Raw genomic sequence first — 13,936 nt, 5'->3', positions numbered from 1 at the left:
AGTTTGACGTTTGTAGAGCATAAGTTTAAATATTTCTTTAAAAAAACATTTTGAGATTTGGACATTGTGACTTGATCTAATTCTAGGACGAGAGCGCAGCTGGTTTATAGTGATTACAGTGGTTCAAATCACTGACAAAAACGATCAAAATTTGTGGCTCATCCTCCAGTACAAATCTTACCATGAAATGATACATTACTTTTTGACAATAGTAAAAAATCCAGTGTTTTTTTTAATGCAAACCTGATGCTATACATGTTTTGGACGCTTGTAGCAATGTTGCATTTTTAGCCTTTTCCAGTTTTACACCCTACGGTAATGATGAATTTTCATTTACAAACACATTTTTAACTTTATTGCTGCTGTTGAAGACCTGTTGTTGAACTGTCAAAGGGTAATATTGAGATTCACAGGGACTAGTTTTAAATTCCACGCAAACATGTATATTTTTTGTTAGTTTTGTAAAAATGTTGGAATTTCAATTGCATTTTGCAATAAATCAAAAAAAAAGAAAAGAATGAAAAGCATATAATTGTAGGTCATTATTCAGTAAACCTGTGCACTTTTAGGCTCATCAAATCAACTTCTGTAAATACCTGAATATTTACACAGAAAAGCCCTGGTACAAGAGTATACTTGTTTATTGAGCGTGTTTTTAAATGTAGTTATTGTAATTTTCTGAATGTTTTAACGCTCCCAGTGCAGTCCGTGGTTTGTCTGTCCGCTAGTTGCCGGGTTGAAAGGTTTTTGGGTGTTGCTGAAGCGCCTCGGGAATGCTACAGATGAAGCATTTACTGTGAACCTTTTTTCATTTTTATAACAAAATAAATGCTTTACTTTTGTACGTGTCGACGCCTGGTTTCATGGGTTTTCCTCTCAATCCTGGCATAAAAGGAGCATAACGTAACCTAGAGACGGACATGCGTGACTGATGAATGCAGATGTTTAGAAGGGTTTAATGTGAAAACTACTCAAGTAAATCTATTATGCAGCAGTGTTGGTCTTGTACGTATTATTCATGCAGTACTTTAAAGTTTGTCTCATTATTTCACTTTTACAATCTGTCTCGTCTCTATATCTTTATAATATGACAGAGCACATAAAAAGAACCGTTAATTGGCAACAAATTGTTTATTCCGTTGAGCAGTTTAATACAGGTGAGTGTCACTACGATATTAGTACCACTGAATCATATATAGGCCTATAACTGACAGGTAATTATGGTTTGAACAATCAGTCGGTCAGTTTGATAATGTGAGTTCTATAAAAAATACCCATCACACAGTTCAGTCAGTTTAAACCAGTCTAAACATCTTTCACACACAGATCTCCATTAGCTTATTCATATAACGACCGCCTCTTTGTCCGGTTTGAACAGTGTTTCATGTTTTAACAGTTTGATGAGCATTATGTGCAAATCCTTTACCTTGGGCGCAGTCATAATCTATACACGGATATGAAACTAGAATCAACACAAAAGAAATCACGCATAGAACAAATCCTGACCGTTCCAGAATCGTGTAAATGGTCTCGATCAGTAGCAGAACTATTATATGATCTGGTAATGTTAAAGAGGTATCAAGTATCAGACCTTTTCCTTAGTATTGAACTCAAGTTTGAAATGTTTGAGGCGTGATTATTTCCACACAGTATTTTTGTTTTCTAAGGCTGTTTTCAGTGTTCACACTCACACACATCAAAACCAGGGCTAAACCAGAGCTACACCAGGGCTAAAAAACAGGACTAAACTAGGACTAAACCAAGTCTACATCAGGATTAAACCAGGGCGTCTGAATCCTCGTTTGTAATAATGAACTAAAACATCAGTCCTTCCTTCACGTGTCTGTGTAAAACGCGACCTTCACAGAAGGCGTTAACGTCCTTCGTCCGTTAAACTAAACTTAAACTGACAAATGGCCCAATAAAGACTTAAAATGTCACTGCACTTTTATGCTCGTGTACATATTTAAAGAGGCATTGTGTAACTTTTCTGTGTAACTTCTGCCACCAGCTCGTCTCCATAGATCTTACTGGTTTGCCTGGAATGTTACAGCTCAGATCTGTGGAGAGACAATCCCACTCAGTCAGAATGTTTTCAAACCACCGACAACCTCCAGATACATGCTTAATGCCATATTGTGGAACATTCCTGGCAGAGCAATAACATCTCCACGGAGACGAGCATCTATCATGAAGTTACAAAGTGCATCTCTGAACTCAACTTTTCATTTCAAGGTTTAAAACATTAACTAAAATTAACTAAATATTTTATTAATTCTCAGGTGTTTTCAAATGGAATCTTTGAAATTCATATGATAATTAAGTCATTATCAATGGAAATGGATTATATATTCATGTATTAAACATCGAGACACTAGCTTAATTTGACAACGCTGGAGGTTACAGTACTAAGTGTTCAAAACTGTGAAATGACAAACGTGTGGAGGTTAAAGAAGCAAATAAATAAAGAACTAGACAAAAAAATATCTGGAGAACTGTTACAGAACATTAAAAACAAAATGGTTCCTATAGACAACAAAAAAAGAAGAAAAAAACTGGTTTTGATCAACAGTAAACTTTATCATCCAGTTTGATTTAATAATAGATGATTGATAATAATCGATTTCGCTGCTTGGTCACGATGTTACTAATCACAGATATTGGTAAAATTGTCGTTTCCTCTCACTGTAATAATTGTGACTCTAAAATTTGATCTTGAGCCCTGGTTTTCCACATATCTAGACTGCGTCTTGAATCGTTTTAGATACCGGCATGAGCTGGACTGCATTTGGTTTCAAAACACACATTCAAATTCTGAGGTCCACTTTTATGAGCTGAGGTTTCTTCATGTAGTTTGTGGGTATTAGGTTCAACACAGACACGTCACAACAACCAAATAGAACTCTAAAAACACTTGGAAGTATTAAGTACTTTGTGTACCACATCTTACGTTAAATGTTATCAAGAGGTTAAAGTGCATATGACAGGTTAGACTTCCCATTTCATCCAAAATGTAGTTAACATAATTAGATTTTAGGTTTTTAAGTCAAGTTTTCCTTAGATTGACAGTTTTGCTTAAGTTTATTATTGTACTTCCTGTAACGACACTGTAAACCTAATTTACACAATAGTAGTTATTGTGGCAAACAAACACATGACAATATCTTTACCTTGTAAAAAATAATGTTCAAACCTTTAAAAAATGTATTAAATGTGTAAAGATTTCCCGTATTTGAATGAGATTACCTTTTAGTACTACAACTAAATATTTAACACAGATATGAATTATCCCACCAAATACAACCCTTTCTGATTGATTCTGTTCAATTCTAATATTGGAACCAACAATACAGATTCTGTGTCCAAATATAAATAATGTATATTCTATACTTTCCATTTGTCAGGTGTTTATTTACAAACCAATACAACATTGAAACTATTATAAGAATCGATGTTAAGGTTAATAGTAAAAGTACTAAACAGTTTTTTGTGTCAAATATTAGCCATTTCTGAGAGAGCATATATTGTAACTAGAATCCTTTCACACATACCTGGATTTATAAAAAAGTGAAAGCCTGTCGTGTGCACTTTAAGAAGAGGAGCTTTGTACGTTTGGACCGAACAACCAAGCGTGTTGAAAAAGAGGCACCCGTTTCACAATGATTTTGGTTTACGCCACGCTGCTCTGATTGACCTCGCACGCGTCCTCCTCGCACAGACTCCGCCCCATCGCCAGACCCGCAAACAGACCCGATCCCTGACTGTGGCTCTGAGACGCCGGTCCCAGCAGCGCCACGTTGTTGTCGCTCAAGTTTCCGTTGGCGACGCCGCCGTTCCCGCCGCCGTGCTGTGCCCTGCCTCCTCCGTGACCCGTTTCCGACATGACCAGGTGAGGCGAGGACATCATTTCCCCTGCGTCCTCGCCGTGCCTCCTCGTCTCACCCGCCTCCCCGCCTCCTTCTCCTCCGCCTTCCCCGCCTCTCCTCTCACAGTGCGCCCGGTGCCTCATGAAACTGTCCCGCCACATGAACTTCTTGCCGCAGCCATGGCAGTCGTACGGCTTGAGTCCCGTGTGCGTCTTCATGTGCTCCGTGAGGTGGTGCTTCATTTTGAACTTTTTGGAGCAGACGGGGCAGTGGAAGGGGCGCAGGTCCAGGTGCATGTTGATGTGGCGGTCGCGCATGCTTTTGTGAGTGAAGGTTTTCCCGCAGTGGCACATGAAAACCTTGCCCGACGCGTTGTTGCCAGCTCCGCCGCCGTCTGCTCCGTCCAAACCGCCTTGAAGAGAGAGGTGGGCCGCGCCGTGCTCCAGCCCCGGACCCTTGAAGCCCGTTCCGGGGATCATGCCTCCTGCCAACCCCATAGGAGCCGCAGCAGAGTCCATGGACAAGCCGGTGGCTTGGCTGTAGAGGAGGATCTGGTTTCCCTGCATGTCGAGGGGGAAAAGGGCCCGGGCGGTGGCGGCAGACTGCACTTGACCCAGTAAAGCAGAAACGGCGCGGTTTGAGCTCTGCGCCGTGCTCTCGTGCAGCTGCTGCGCCAGAGTCTGCTCCATCAAACTGCCTTCAAACTTGAGGTAGTCCTCTGGAGTCGAGCAGTAGTCCGCCTGCAGACAGGACACATTTATTCAGACATATTTACAAAACATAAAACCTCACGTGTTTTCTCCTAAAATGTTGACTCTATAAAGCTTGAGCTCTTTTTTTATCATAGGCTTTGATTTGGCAATTAACTATCTGTGTTATAGTATATAGTCCTTGATCCAAACTTAGTAACAAGCAATGGAAGTTTCACTCTTTTGGTTCAAATGTTAACTTTAAAACAACTTGTTTCAATGCATTTTAAATTAAACTCATTAAGACCCCATTGTAAAAGAAATGATGCATCTCAAGGGGCATTCATAAATAAATAAAACATTAGTTTAGTTTAGTTAGTTTGGCCCCGGATCATAGCAAATCACTAGAGTCATTTGTCACACCTTCATCAGCTTGAAAGTGTAGCGTGCAGATTAATTTAGTACTGTTACAACTCGAACGATTAATCAACTAAATGTGACTAGTAATCGTAAGATACATAATCGTAATCTTTATCTGAACTATACAGATTCTAACATTCTAAAAACATGTACGAGAAGACCTTTTATACCAAAGGAAAGGGGAATTATTATTACAATTATTATTACTACTTACAATTATTCTACAAAAATGTAAAAAAAAAAAAAAAAAAAAAAAAAAATAAAAAAAATCAGATTTTCACGAATAATATACTTTACTTGTAATTAATCTCTATCTACAACCTTCAGTCACTTTATTTGGTTAAAAATTGAGAATGTGATAATTGACAAATGACTATACAATTTAAAAAGTCTCATTGTACAGTAGAAATTATACTATTTGCTGACGAGTCGAATGCTAAAACAACGGTCAGCTGAAAACATGGATAGAAAACGGCCTCACGTGTGACTCCATGTCGTTTTCACTTCTGTGGCCGAGCTCCGCAGACAGACTCCGCACGTTGGAGATGTTGAAACTGTTCCTTTCTCGGGACAGCTCGGCCTCTCTCTCCTCGTCCTCGTCCTCGTCGTCTCCCGCTTCTTCTCCCGACACCACGATGAGGTCGTCGTCCTCCTCGGCGCGCTCGGTTTTCACCACGACCCACTGTTTACGGGGCATGATGCTGGGCTGAGAGTAGGCCGGCCGCTTCTGCTCCTCTCCATCCTGCGAAGAGCGTGGAAACTACGGATCAACACGGAGGAGAATCTCAGGGAAACGCATCATACGAGAAGATGAACATGATTTATGACTTCAAAAAGGGGACCATGCACAAGCCTAATAAAGACTGACAATTTATATTTTTCTGTGCCGTTTTTGCACCAATCCATCTTGTATTACACCTATGTTTTCAAATGAAATATGTCACACAATGCATTGATAATATGCTGTATTATTAAAAAGATATATTGAGCTTTTCAAGAGTGTTTTGTGTTCAAACTAAACACAGGACAATGCAAGGTTACTCAAAAACACATGAATCAATTTAAATTAAGCTAAGTAAGCTAGTGACGAAGCAACACAGTTATTATGCTCATCACAAGTTAATTTTACATTTTAGATTTTGTTTTGTTTTTTTAGTTAATACTCTACATCAGGGGTGTACAAACTACGGCCCGGGGGCAAAACACGGCCCTCAGACCAATTTTTGTTGGCTCTCAGGCTTCTTAATACAGTGGCCCAAATTAACAAAGCTAGTACATTTTACTAAAATCTGCTTTCATAACTTAAAAAAACAACATTTTGATTCATATTAATGGTTCAAGCCGTGTTAATATGTGTGGGGGGGTTCATTAAGCCTACATCGCCTACTCTACATCACTGAATAAACCCAGCACAAACAAATTAAACATCTACCTGATATGACGACACACCAAAACTGTCGCTGACCCCAACTTCCTGTTCCGAGAGGGAGCTCGTTTTCTTCCTCCGTGCGCTGCCTCCGACTCTCGCTCTTTTCCTTTGGTGATACATTATCTCCTCCTCCTCTTCCTCCTCCTCCTCCTCTTCGATGAGGAACGCCTCTTCTCCTCCGGATGGGGTGCAGTAGCTGGACGTGTGGCTGGACCCCGCCCCGTCGCCTGAAGCGCTCGTCGCCGCTGCGTTTCCCCCAAATCCGCTGCCGTCTCTGGGGCTGAAGTAGTTGGTGCTGCTGGGCGACTGGCTTTCGCTCAAGGATGGATGTGTCGGCTGGTTTGTCCTCTGCGTTTCACTCGACCCTGAGGTACCTTGCTCTGAACCTGCGCCCTCTCCTCTTCCCTCGCTCGCAGCCCCGCCGTTCCCGTTGCTACTGCTACAACCCGGGTTGGCCGACGCCCTCTCGTTCCTGACGGCGTCCTCGTTCGGGACGCCGCCTCCGCCCGTTCCTCCGCCCGTTCCTCCGCTCGTTCCCGTGGCTCGGCCTTCCTTCAGAAGTTCTGTGCATTTGTCCACGATGTGCCACATCTGCAGAACGCTCCCCACGGTGAGGTAGTTTACGATGTCGTCGCGGAGCATGCGGAGCTGTCCCGTGTACGCGCAGCTCAGGACGCTCTCGAAGGCCAGAGGGTCCATCACGGCCGGGATGGAGACCGTGGACATGTTCTTCAGGAGCACCTGGAACAATGAGCAGAACAACACAATTATTCAGTACAAATATTAAAAGTAGTAGTAGTAGTTGTAAAATCATTGTAATTTATATGTAGGATCATGGCATCTATGTTTTTTATATATATATATATATATATATATATATATATATATATATATATATATATATATATATATATATATATATATATATATATATATATATATATATATATATATATATATATATATATATATATATATATATATATATATATATATATATATATATATTTTTTTTTATTCTTCTCAGTCCCTTTTGAATGAGCGGTGTAATTTCTTTGCGTTATTGTTATTATGTACGTTGAAAATAATGCTTACGTATATCTATTTATTGTTGTTCAGCAGTTTATACTATTGCTATTGATATGACAAACAAGTTACTTTGCTCATATGATTGAAGCCAGCACCTATTTTTGTAAAAGAAAGTGTGAAATGTCTCCTCAAGCATACAATGATGCAAACTGACTGTCAATTCTACAGTAAATCCGTAATTCCAGCTCAGGAGGTGCAAAGCTTCACAGCGTTTTCCAAGAGCTTTTCACAAATGTGGTCCAAACTAAAACAGAGAGAATTATAATGAAGAGATGACATTTTAAATTCATATAATACATGTTCAAGTAGTTGCAGTTCATGAACCGCTTTGTTAACCATTGATATTGAAAGAAACAAAAATATATTTCATCCTTAAATAGTTGAAGGTTGTTTGGGTCAACAACTGGTAAAATAGAGTCACTGAAACAAAAAGGGTTGAGAACCATTTACCTAAACTCTTTTTTACAAAGTTTAGCCTTCAAAAAAAGCCTTTTAAAACTAACTTCTATCAAATATAAGTAATGGAAGTAAGAGACAACTGAAGTGTGGTGCGCGTCTGTGGAGCGTTGGCAGACGGCTGAACTCGCCCTCACCTGGTCGTGGAAGTAGGGCGAGGAGGCGGCCAGCACGCAGCGATGGGCCTTGAACACATGGTCCTGCACGTGGATGGAGAGGTCACAGAGCTGCCCCTGCTCCCGCTGTCGGTTCAGACTGTCCAGGACCGAGGTCTGCACCGCGGGGAAGCTCACCTGCACCACGGGCCCAGGGGCGCGGCTCGGCCCACAGCTGCTGCCCACCTCCATGAGCGGGGCAAAGGCTGCACAGCAAAGCGACGTGACAACACAGCACTACGAAGCTGACTTTTCATACCAAGAACACCATTTAAATGTATACTCCAACTGCTTGCCTCCAAAGTAGCATACGTTTATTCAATTTCAGGTGTTTAAATAGCTGAAAGAAACATGCTTTTTAACAGTGCTCTCCGCAGATCTGACCTGTAACATACTTTCAAGATCAGATTATGTTTTTGAGATGTGTTTACATGCAGAAGACGAATCCTACACAGAATTTAACATTTCTCTTCCATTTTTGTCTTTGTCACATTCATTTACTCTTTATTTAGCATAATTTACCTGCACAAATGTGAACAATGGGCAAGAAATCAGATTACTCACACATGATCTAACGGTTTCCTCGACAATTCAGTAATCTGATAACTCAAGAAATCGGAGAATGATCAGATTTTTGGTGTTTAAGTGGACGAAACATTCTGGGCGAAACAATAACATCTCCATGGAGACAAGCAGGTGGCAAAGGTTACACAGTGCAACTTTAACAACCTTAAACCTTCAGCTCTGTGTGATATTGAGACGTAAAATACACATTCAAACCCTTTATTGATCCCTTAATCCAATCCATGCTTAACCAGGGACTTGGACACTTTTTCTTTCTTTTGTCTGTATAATTTGGTGACGAAATAATATGTTCTGTAAAAACCGCCAATTGCATAATCATTTAATTGCTCAGATGATGTTTCTCTCTCGTTTTATGTTTTACAGCTCCGCAAATGTAGCGTATGTCGATCTCTAAACCTGATCAGCAACTGGTTCCGAGACAAGTTCCAGCCTCCATTCAAAAGAAAGAAACTAGAGCAAACAGAAGCGTGTCAGGCCGGACAAACTCGTCTTCTGCCTCGCAAACACGGCAGATAAATAAATAAATGTCTCTGGGATGTTTATTTCCGCTTTCACGCGCTCGCGCAGCCAAAAACGAACACTACAGATGTGTCGTTAGCATGTTAGCTCGTTAGCTCACACGGCTGTACAAGAACACACACAGACGTCGACACGGAACGAACCTTTTTTAATGGGCACCGCGGCCGCCAAATGACGTGGGCATGTCGGCACCGGGGGCAAACGGTCCTGTCGGTTCGTCCTGGCACCGGAACGTGAGCTTCATGTTGCAAAATCTTTCAATCACAATCTGCAGACAGACGCGTCCCCTTTAAGCAGACTCCAGACAGCGCCAGACTGGGCCGACACAAAACGCACTGACAGCACTGCCGCAGATCGACTGTTATTTAACCCATCAACTGCTCTTCAAGTCTTCTAATGGGGGATTGTGTGAACATCCCTCCTATTATAGTCATTAGTCATAAGAAAACAATAGACATTTGTATTTTGCTTTTATTCAATTGGACATCCGACCATAAAACCAGGAGGCACAGACACTTTATAAACTTTGGGGCATAGCATAACAACTTCTAAAAAAATTGTAATATAATGGGGGATAATGGTAATGACATAAAAAGCTGTGTTATAAAGCCAAAACATAAGCCACACTTCAAATATCATGATCTGTACACTATTAAAATATATTTACTAAGTAAAAATGAATACATGTTTAACGGATTTTCATCTATTTCCGGTTTGCACTGGCAGTGCCAATAACGCAATCGTTCACCTGTAAAACAAACCACAGCATTAGACAAGCGGCCCACCACGTGTACAAAGTTATCCCTGATGCTTATGTAGACACCCACCTTACTGGCAAACCTGAGAGAGTTGAGCGTCTCTCCGAAGCTGTCGGGCTCTGGGGCAATGTTTACGAACATCAGACTGTAACAAGCAATAAAAGCAGGTTTTAAATAATGGAAAAAATGACAGTGTTATATCAAACTTAAACGTAACGATGCTCACGTTTTGCTGTTGCCCCCTAAGCAGTTCTGGAGCAGGTACGTAAGCTTGGAGTTTCGATAAGGTACGTGGCTCTCCTAAGGAAAAGCATACAAGTTCCACATGTAAAATATATTACACACACACACAGATATTTATTGCAGTTTCATGTGTATTAAACTAACCTTGTTGGCCAGTGCAGTGATGACGATGCCCAGGTTGGACAGGGAGCTGTTAATGGCAGTCATCTCCTTGAACCGATCGCCTTGAGACTGGCTCTTCAACATGCGCTCACTACCAGCCAGGTCCACCAGGCACAGAGCAGCTGCAACATTTATCAAAGGCATTTCAGTAACATGGAATAATGAAATAACCCCAGGCTACGCATCGTCGCGCTTACATTTGCATTTCAAATCTCGGCCGGCATTCACTCCTTCGATGTCCAACCTGAAGACCGAGTGTGAGCGAGAGGAGCGGTCGTTTTGGGCCGTCTGTGCGGTGGAGCGATTTCGGTTGGCCAAAGCGATCAACCCGAGCACCTGGTAGAAAGAGCAAAGAAATAGTAATGTTATGCACACAATAAACAGACTTTACAACCCTTTATTTAAAAAGATGGCCACACACACCTGGTCTTCACAGGAAACTTTTTGGTATGTGAGATTGGTCACGGTCAAGTCGCCGTTGTTCGATTTGCGAATCTCGTGCTCTGGTCTTTTGTCGACCTTCCCGGTGTATAGAAGGTCTCGAAGTGTCTCATTGTAAATCTCAACAAAGCTCGCCGTGAAGGTGAACTGAGAAGAACGGCAAAAAGTACGACCATCATGAGTTATAAACACGTACAATGCCGTATATATGTTTGCATTATAAACCTAATGCTGACCTCCCAGCCCTGAGAGGAAAGCTTGTCAGACGCCTTGAAGATCTGCTGCACTGCTCTGGGGATGACGCCTCTCGACTCGTGGACCTCGTCTCCTTCCATCGTGTACGTTTTCCCACTTCCTGTCTGACCATAGGCAAAGCAGCACACGTTGTAGCCATCCAAGGCAGACTGAACCAGCAGAGAAATCTCTTCAAAAATCTAAAAAAGAAAAAGATACTGGATAAAATAACCGCGCACATTTTCGGCTCAGAAGCTAAAATAGGAAATATGCACAGGAGCAATGTTCATAATAACTACCACTTGTTGCGAATTCTGTGGGCCAAACACTCGGTCGAAACTGAAGTTGTAGTTCTTTTGTGTGTCAGTGCCTTTCCCCGTGTGCGACTGGCAAAAAGAAAAGAAATGGTTAATACGATCAAACAAAGAGCAATCAATTAAACGTTTTTAAAAGCGCTTGTACCTCCTCCGTTTTGGCCAAGCTGATACAAGTCTTGTCATCATTTGCAAGATGGATGTGCTTGCTCAGACTTCCGTCAACAAGAGGTCGGACTCGGCAGAAAACCCTTATGTTACCCTAAACATAAAACATCCAGGGAAGATTTACGCATATTCCAAAGCACGCGCGGACATATCAGAAGGATTGTCTCTTGCCTTTAGTTCCTGGATGGCATTATGAAGCTTGCGCCGCTCCATTTCACCCGCGTGAAGCTCTTCCTGCTGCTGGGACACGGTTCCCTTTAGGGACCGAACCTCTTCCTCTGCGTCTCCGAGGGTCTGCTGCAGTCGGGCCAAAGACGAATCCTGCACCGAGAGCTTCATCTGGGAAGGAAAAAGGTTTGACGGTCATGACAAAAACAATTGTGGAACATTACAAACACTTGCAAGTTGTAGTTTCATACATTGGAATTATAAATATCATAAAAAGTGCATGATATTAAACCTTAAGTATTTGTAGCTCCGCCTCTTGGCTGTCACGAAGAGTCTCTATTATTTTATATCTGCCCTCCAAGTTGCCGAGATCTTTTTGCAGGGTGTTTCTTTCAGCAGATACTTCCTCCAGCTCTTCCTTGACGCCGGACAGCGCATCGAGCCGTTTTTGAAACTCACTGAAAACCCGTGAACAAAAACAATGAATAACACATTGATGAGAGATGCGTCCTCTTTGTGGTTTAGCTAGATGTTGCACCTGATTTGGCCCCTCTGCCTCTCCAGCTCATTCTCCATTTCGCTCGTCCTCTGTCGACTCAGGGCCATGGAGCCTTTGAGCGCCTCGTTTTCCTGGTTCACAGACTTCACTCGCGTCTGATAATTCTGGATCTTCTCCTCCATGTCGCCCACCTTTCCCTTGAGATCCCACGGAGGCCGTTTGCTGCCGCCACCTGTAAACAGATCTGTGGTGAGGATTACACGATACAAACGATTATAAATGAAGCAAGCGTGAGCCACCTACCGACTTTGGCTCCAGCTGTTGCTTTAACGTTACCACCCTTGGCTACGGTTGACATTGTAGAAGGCTTTAAAACACCTGTGGAAAGAACATTGGAGGACAATTGTTTATTTTGTTCCATTGCATAACACATTTAAATACAATTGAAACTCAGTCCAACGTGAAAAATCTAAACTAAAACATGGTCAAAATCCATGAGTTAGTCAGATTGTTAACCAATAACCAAGAAGCTGAAACCCATGAATACAAGAGGAAATCATAATTTTACCTCTGGAGGGCCCACTGGCCACAGTCGCAGCCCCAGTATTTCTGAGAGGCCGAGCTGTGTAAAAACAGTGATTAGGAATCGATTTCAATGATCCAAATAGGAACAAGTCATAAGAGAACAAAGATTAAACTCTGATAACTTACAAACATTGGGTCTTGCAGCAGCAACAGGCCTTTTGCCCACAAAAACAGACGCCGCAGCCTGGGGTTTAGCAGGGGGTTCTGCATCTTTCCGACTCTTTTTCTATGGAACAATGAGAATATGTATGAAAATAGTGAACATGAAGTGTTATACTAGATACTAGGTCTTAAAAGAACACTGAATCACACCTGAAGAGGGGCAAGATCCTGGCTGTTCTCTGAGCTGCTGCTCGCGAGAGCCCTTTTATTTGACATCACAGGCAAACGGGACATCCTGCAGCACATCAACAACACTGCATTTTGGTTTTGTAGAGAGGTCGATTATACCGACGGTACACAGCGATCGGCTGTTACTTGATAACTTGTGTTATTCATTACAAGTTTGGAAATTAATAGCTAAAGGCCTTAGAACTAATGGTATTTCCGTTGTGTGAATTACCCCCCTTTTCAAAAGCATTTCTAACCGCTAAACTAACCAAGTTTACGCTAAATTAAAGTGGAATAAAAACATACCGCAGATTTTTTTCAGGCAGAAAAACTCTCGTCTGGCGTAACTAAGGCACCATTGGTTGGAGTAAGCACTTATCCTACGAATATTGTTTTTATCAAATATCGTAAATAACATATAATAAAGCGAAATTGTCACCTTAAAAGTAGAAAGACACAAAGTTAACCCGTCCAGTGCGCAGTCCTCAGCCGTTTGAATTTGAAACACAACGTTCGAGCTCGGCGCTCCCGAACGCGTTTGTGATTGGCGGGTTCCGTTTGAGAAGAACAGCTGTGATTGGCTGAATACACAAAGCGCCGCCTTCTTCCGGGGTGCGTCCATGGTTCACGCACGGTCTGTGTCACCTAAACCGGCCATGGAAAATATCCAGGTGAAAATGTAAATATGTCATTTCTAGATTTCAAATGTCATCGCAACATGGATTCGTGTAGTAATTCAACATGATTGGCATTACAGACTGATACATACAATCTATACTTTCAACATGAAAATACAATAATAAATGATAATAAATAATAAAAATCT

At 41.7% G+C, this 13,936-nt stretch overlaps 2 protein-coding genes across 2 annotated transcripts; both read right to left on the bottom strand.

Annotated features, from left to right (window-relative positions):
* Positions 1–3,527: 3,527 nt before the first annotated feature.
* Positions 3,528–8,306, bottom strand: LOC140362156 (zinc finger and BTB domain-containing protein 22-like). Its single transcript, XM_072448210.1, has 4 exons — positions 8,087–8,306; positions 6,408–7,145; positions 5,457–5,717; positions 3,528–4,606 (listed from the first exon to the last, which is right to left on the bottom strand). Exons 1-4 carry the CDS (start codon positions 8,294–8,296, stop codon positions 3,671–3,673), a joined length of 2,145 nt encoding a protein of 714 aa, XP_072304311.1. The 5' UTR covers positions 8,297–8,306; the 3' UTR covers positions 3,528–3,670.
* A 1,555-nt stretch (positions 8,307–9,861) lies between these two features.
* LOC140362155 (carboxy-terminal kinesin 2-like) lies at positions 9,862–13,662 on the bottom strand. The gene is made up of 17 exons (XM_072448209.1): positions 13,550–13,662; positions 13,093–13,177; positions 12,907–13,006; positions 12,764–12,817; positions 12,499–12,573; positions 12,235–12,427; positions 11,989–12,154; positions 11,700–11,867; positions 11,509–11,622; positions 11,346–11,432; positions 11,049–11,246; positions 10,795–10,959; positions 10,569–10,707; positions 10,354–10,493; positions 10,193–10,266; positions 10,036–10,111; positions 9,862–9,956 (listed from the first exon to the last, which is right to left on the bottom strand). Exons 2-17 carry the CDS (start codon positions 13,174–13,176, stop codon positions 9,912–9,914), a joined length of 1,878 nt encoding a protein of 625 aa, XP_072304310.1. The 5' UTR covers position 13,177; positions 13,550–13,662; the 3' UTR covers positions 9,862–9,911.
* Between the last annotated feature and the right edge of the window lie 274 nt (positions 13,663–13,936).

The sequence above is a fragment of the Eucyclogobius newberryi genome, unplaced genomic scaffold, assembly GCF_026437365.1.
Source record: "Eucyclogobius newberryi isolate DKJ021-1_F unplaced genomic scaffold, fEucNew1.0.hap1 SCAF_16, whole genome shotgun sequence".
Classification (NCBI taxonomy): Eukaryota; Metazoa; Chordata; class Actinopteri; order Gobiiformes; family Gobiidae; genus Eucyclogobius; species Eucyclogobius newberryi.
This window is presented reverse-complemented; position numbering and strand designations above follow the sequence as displayed.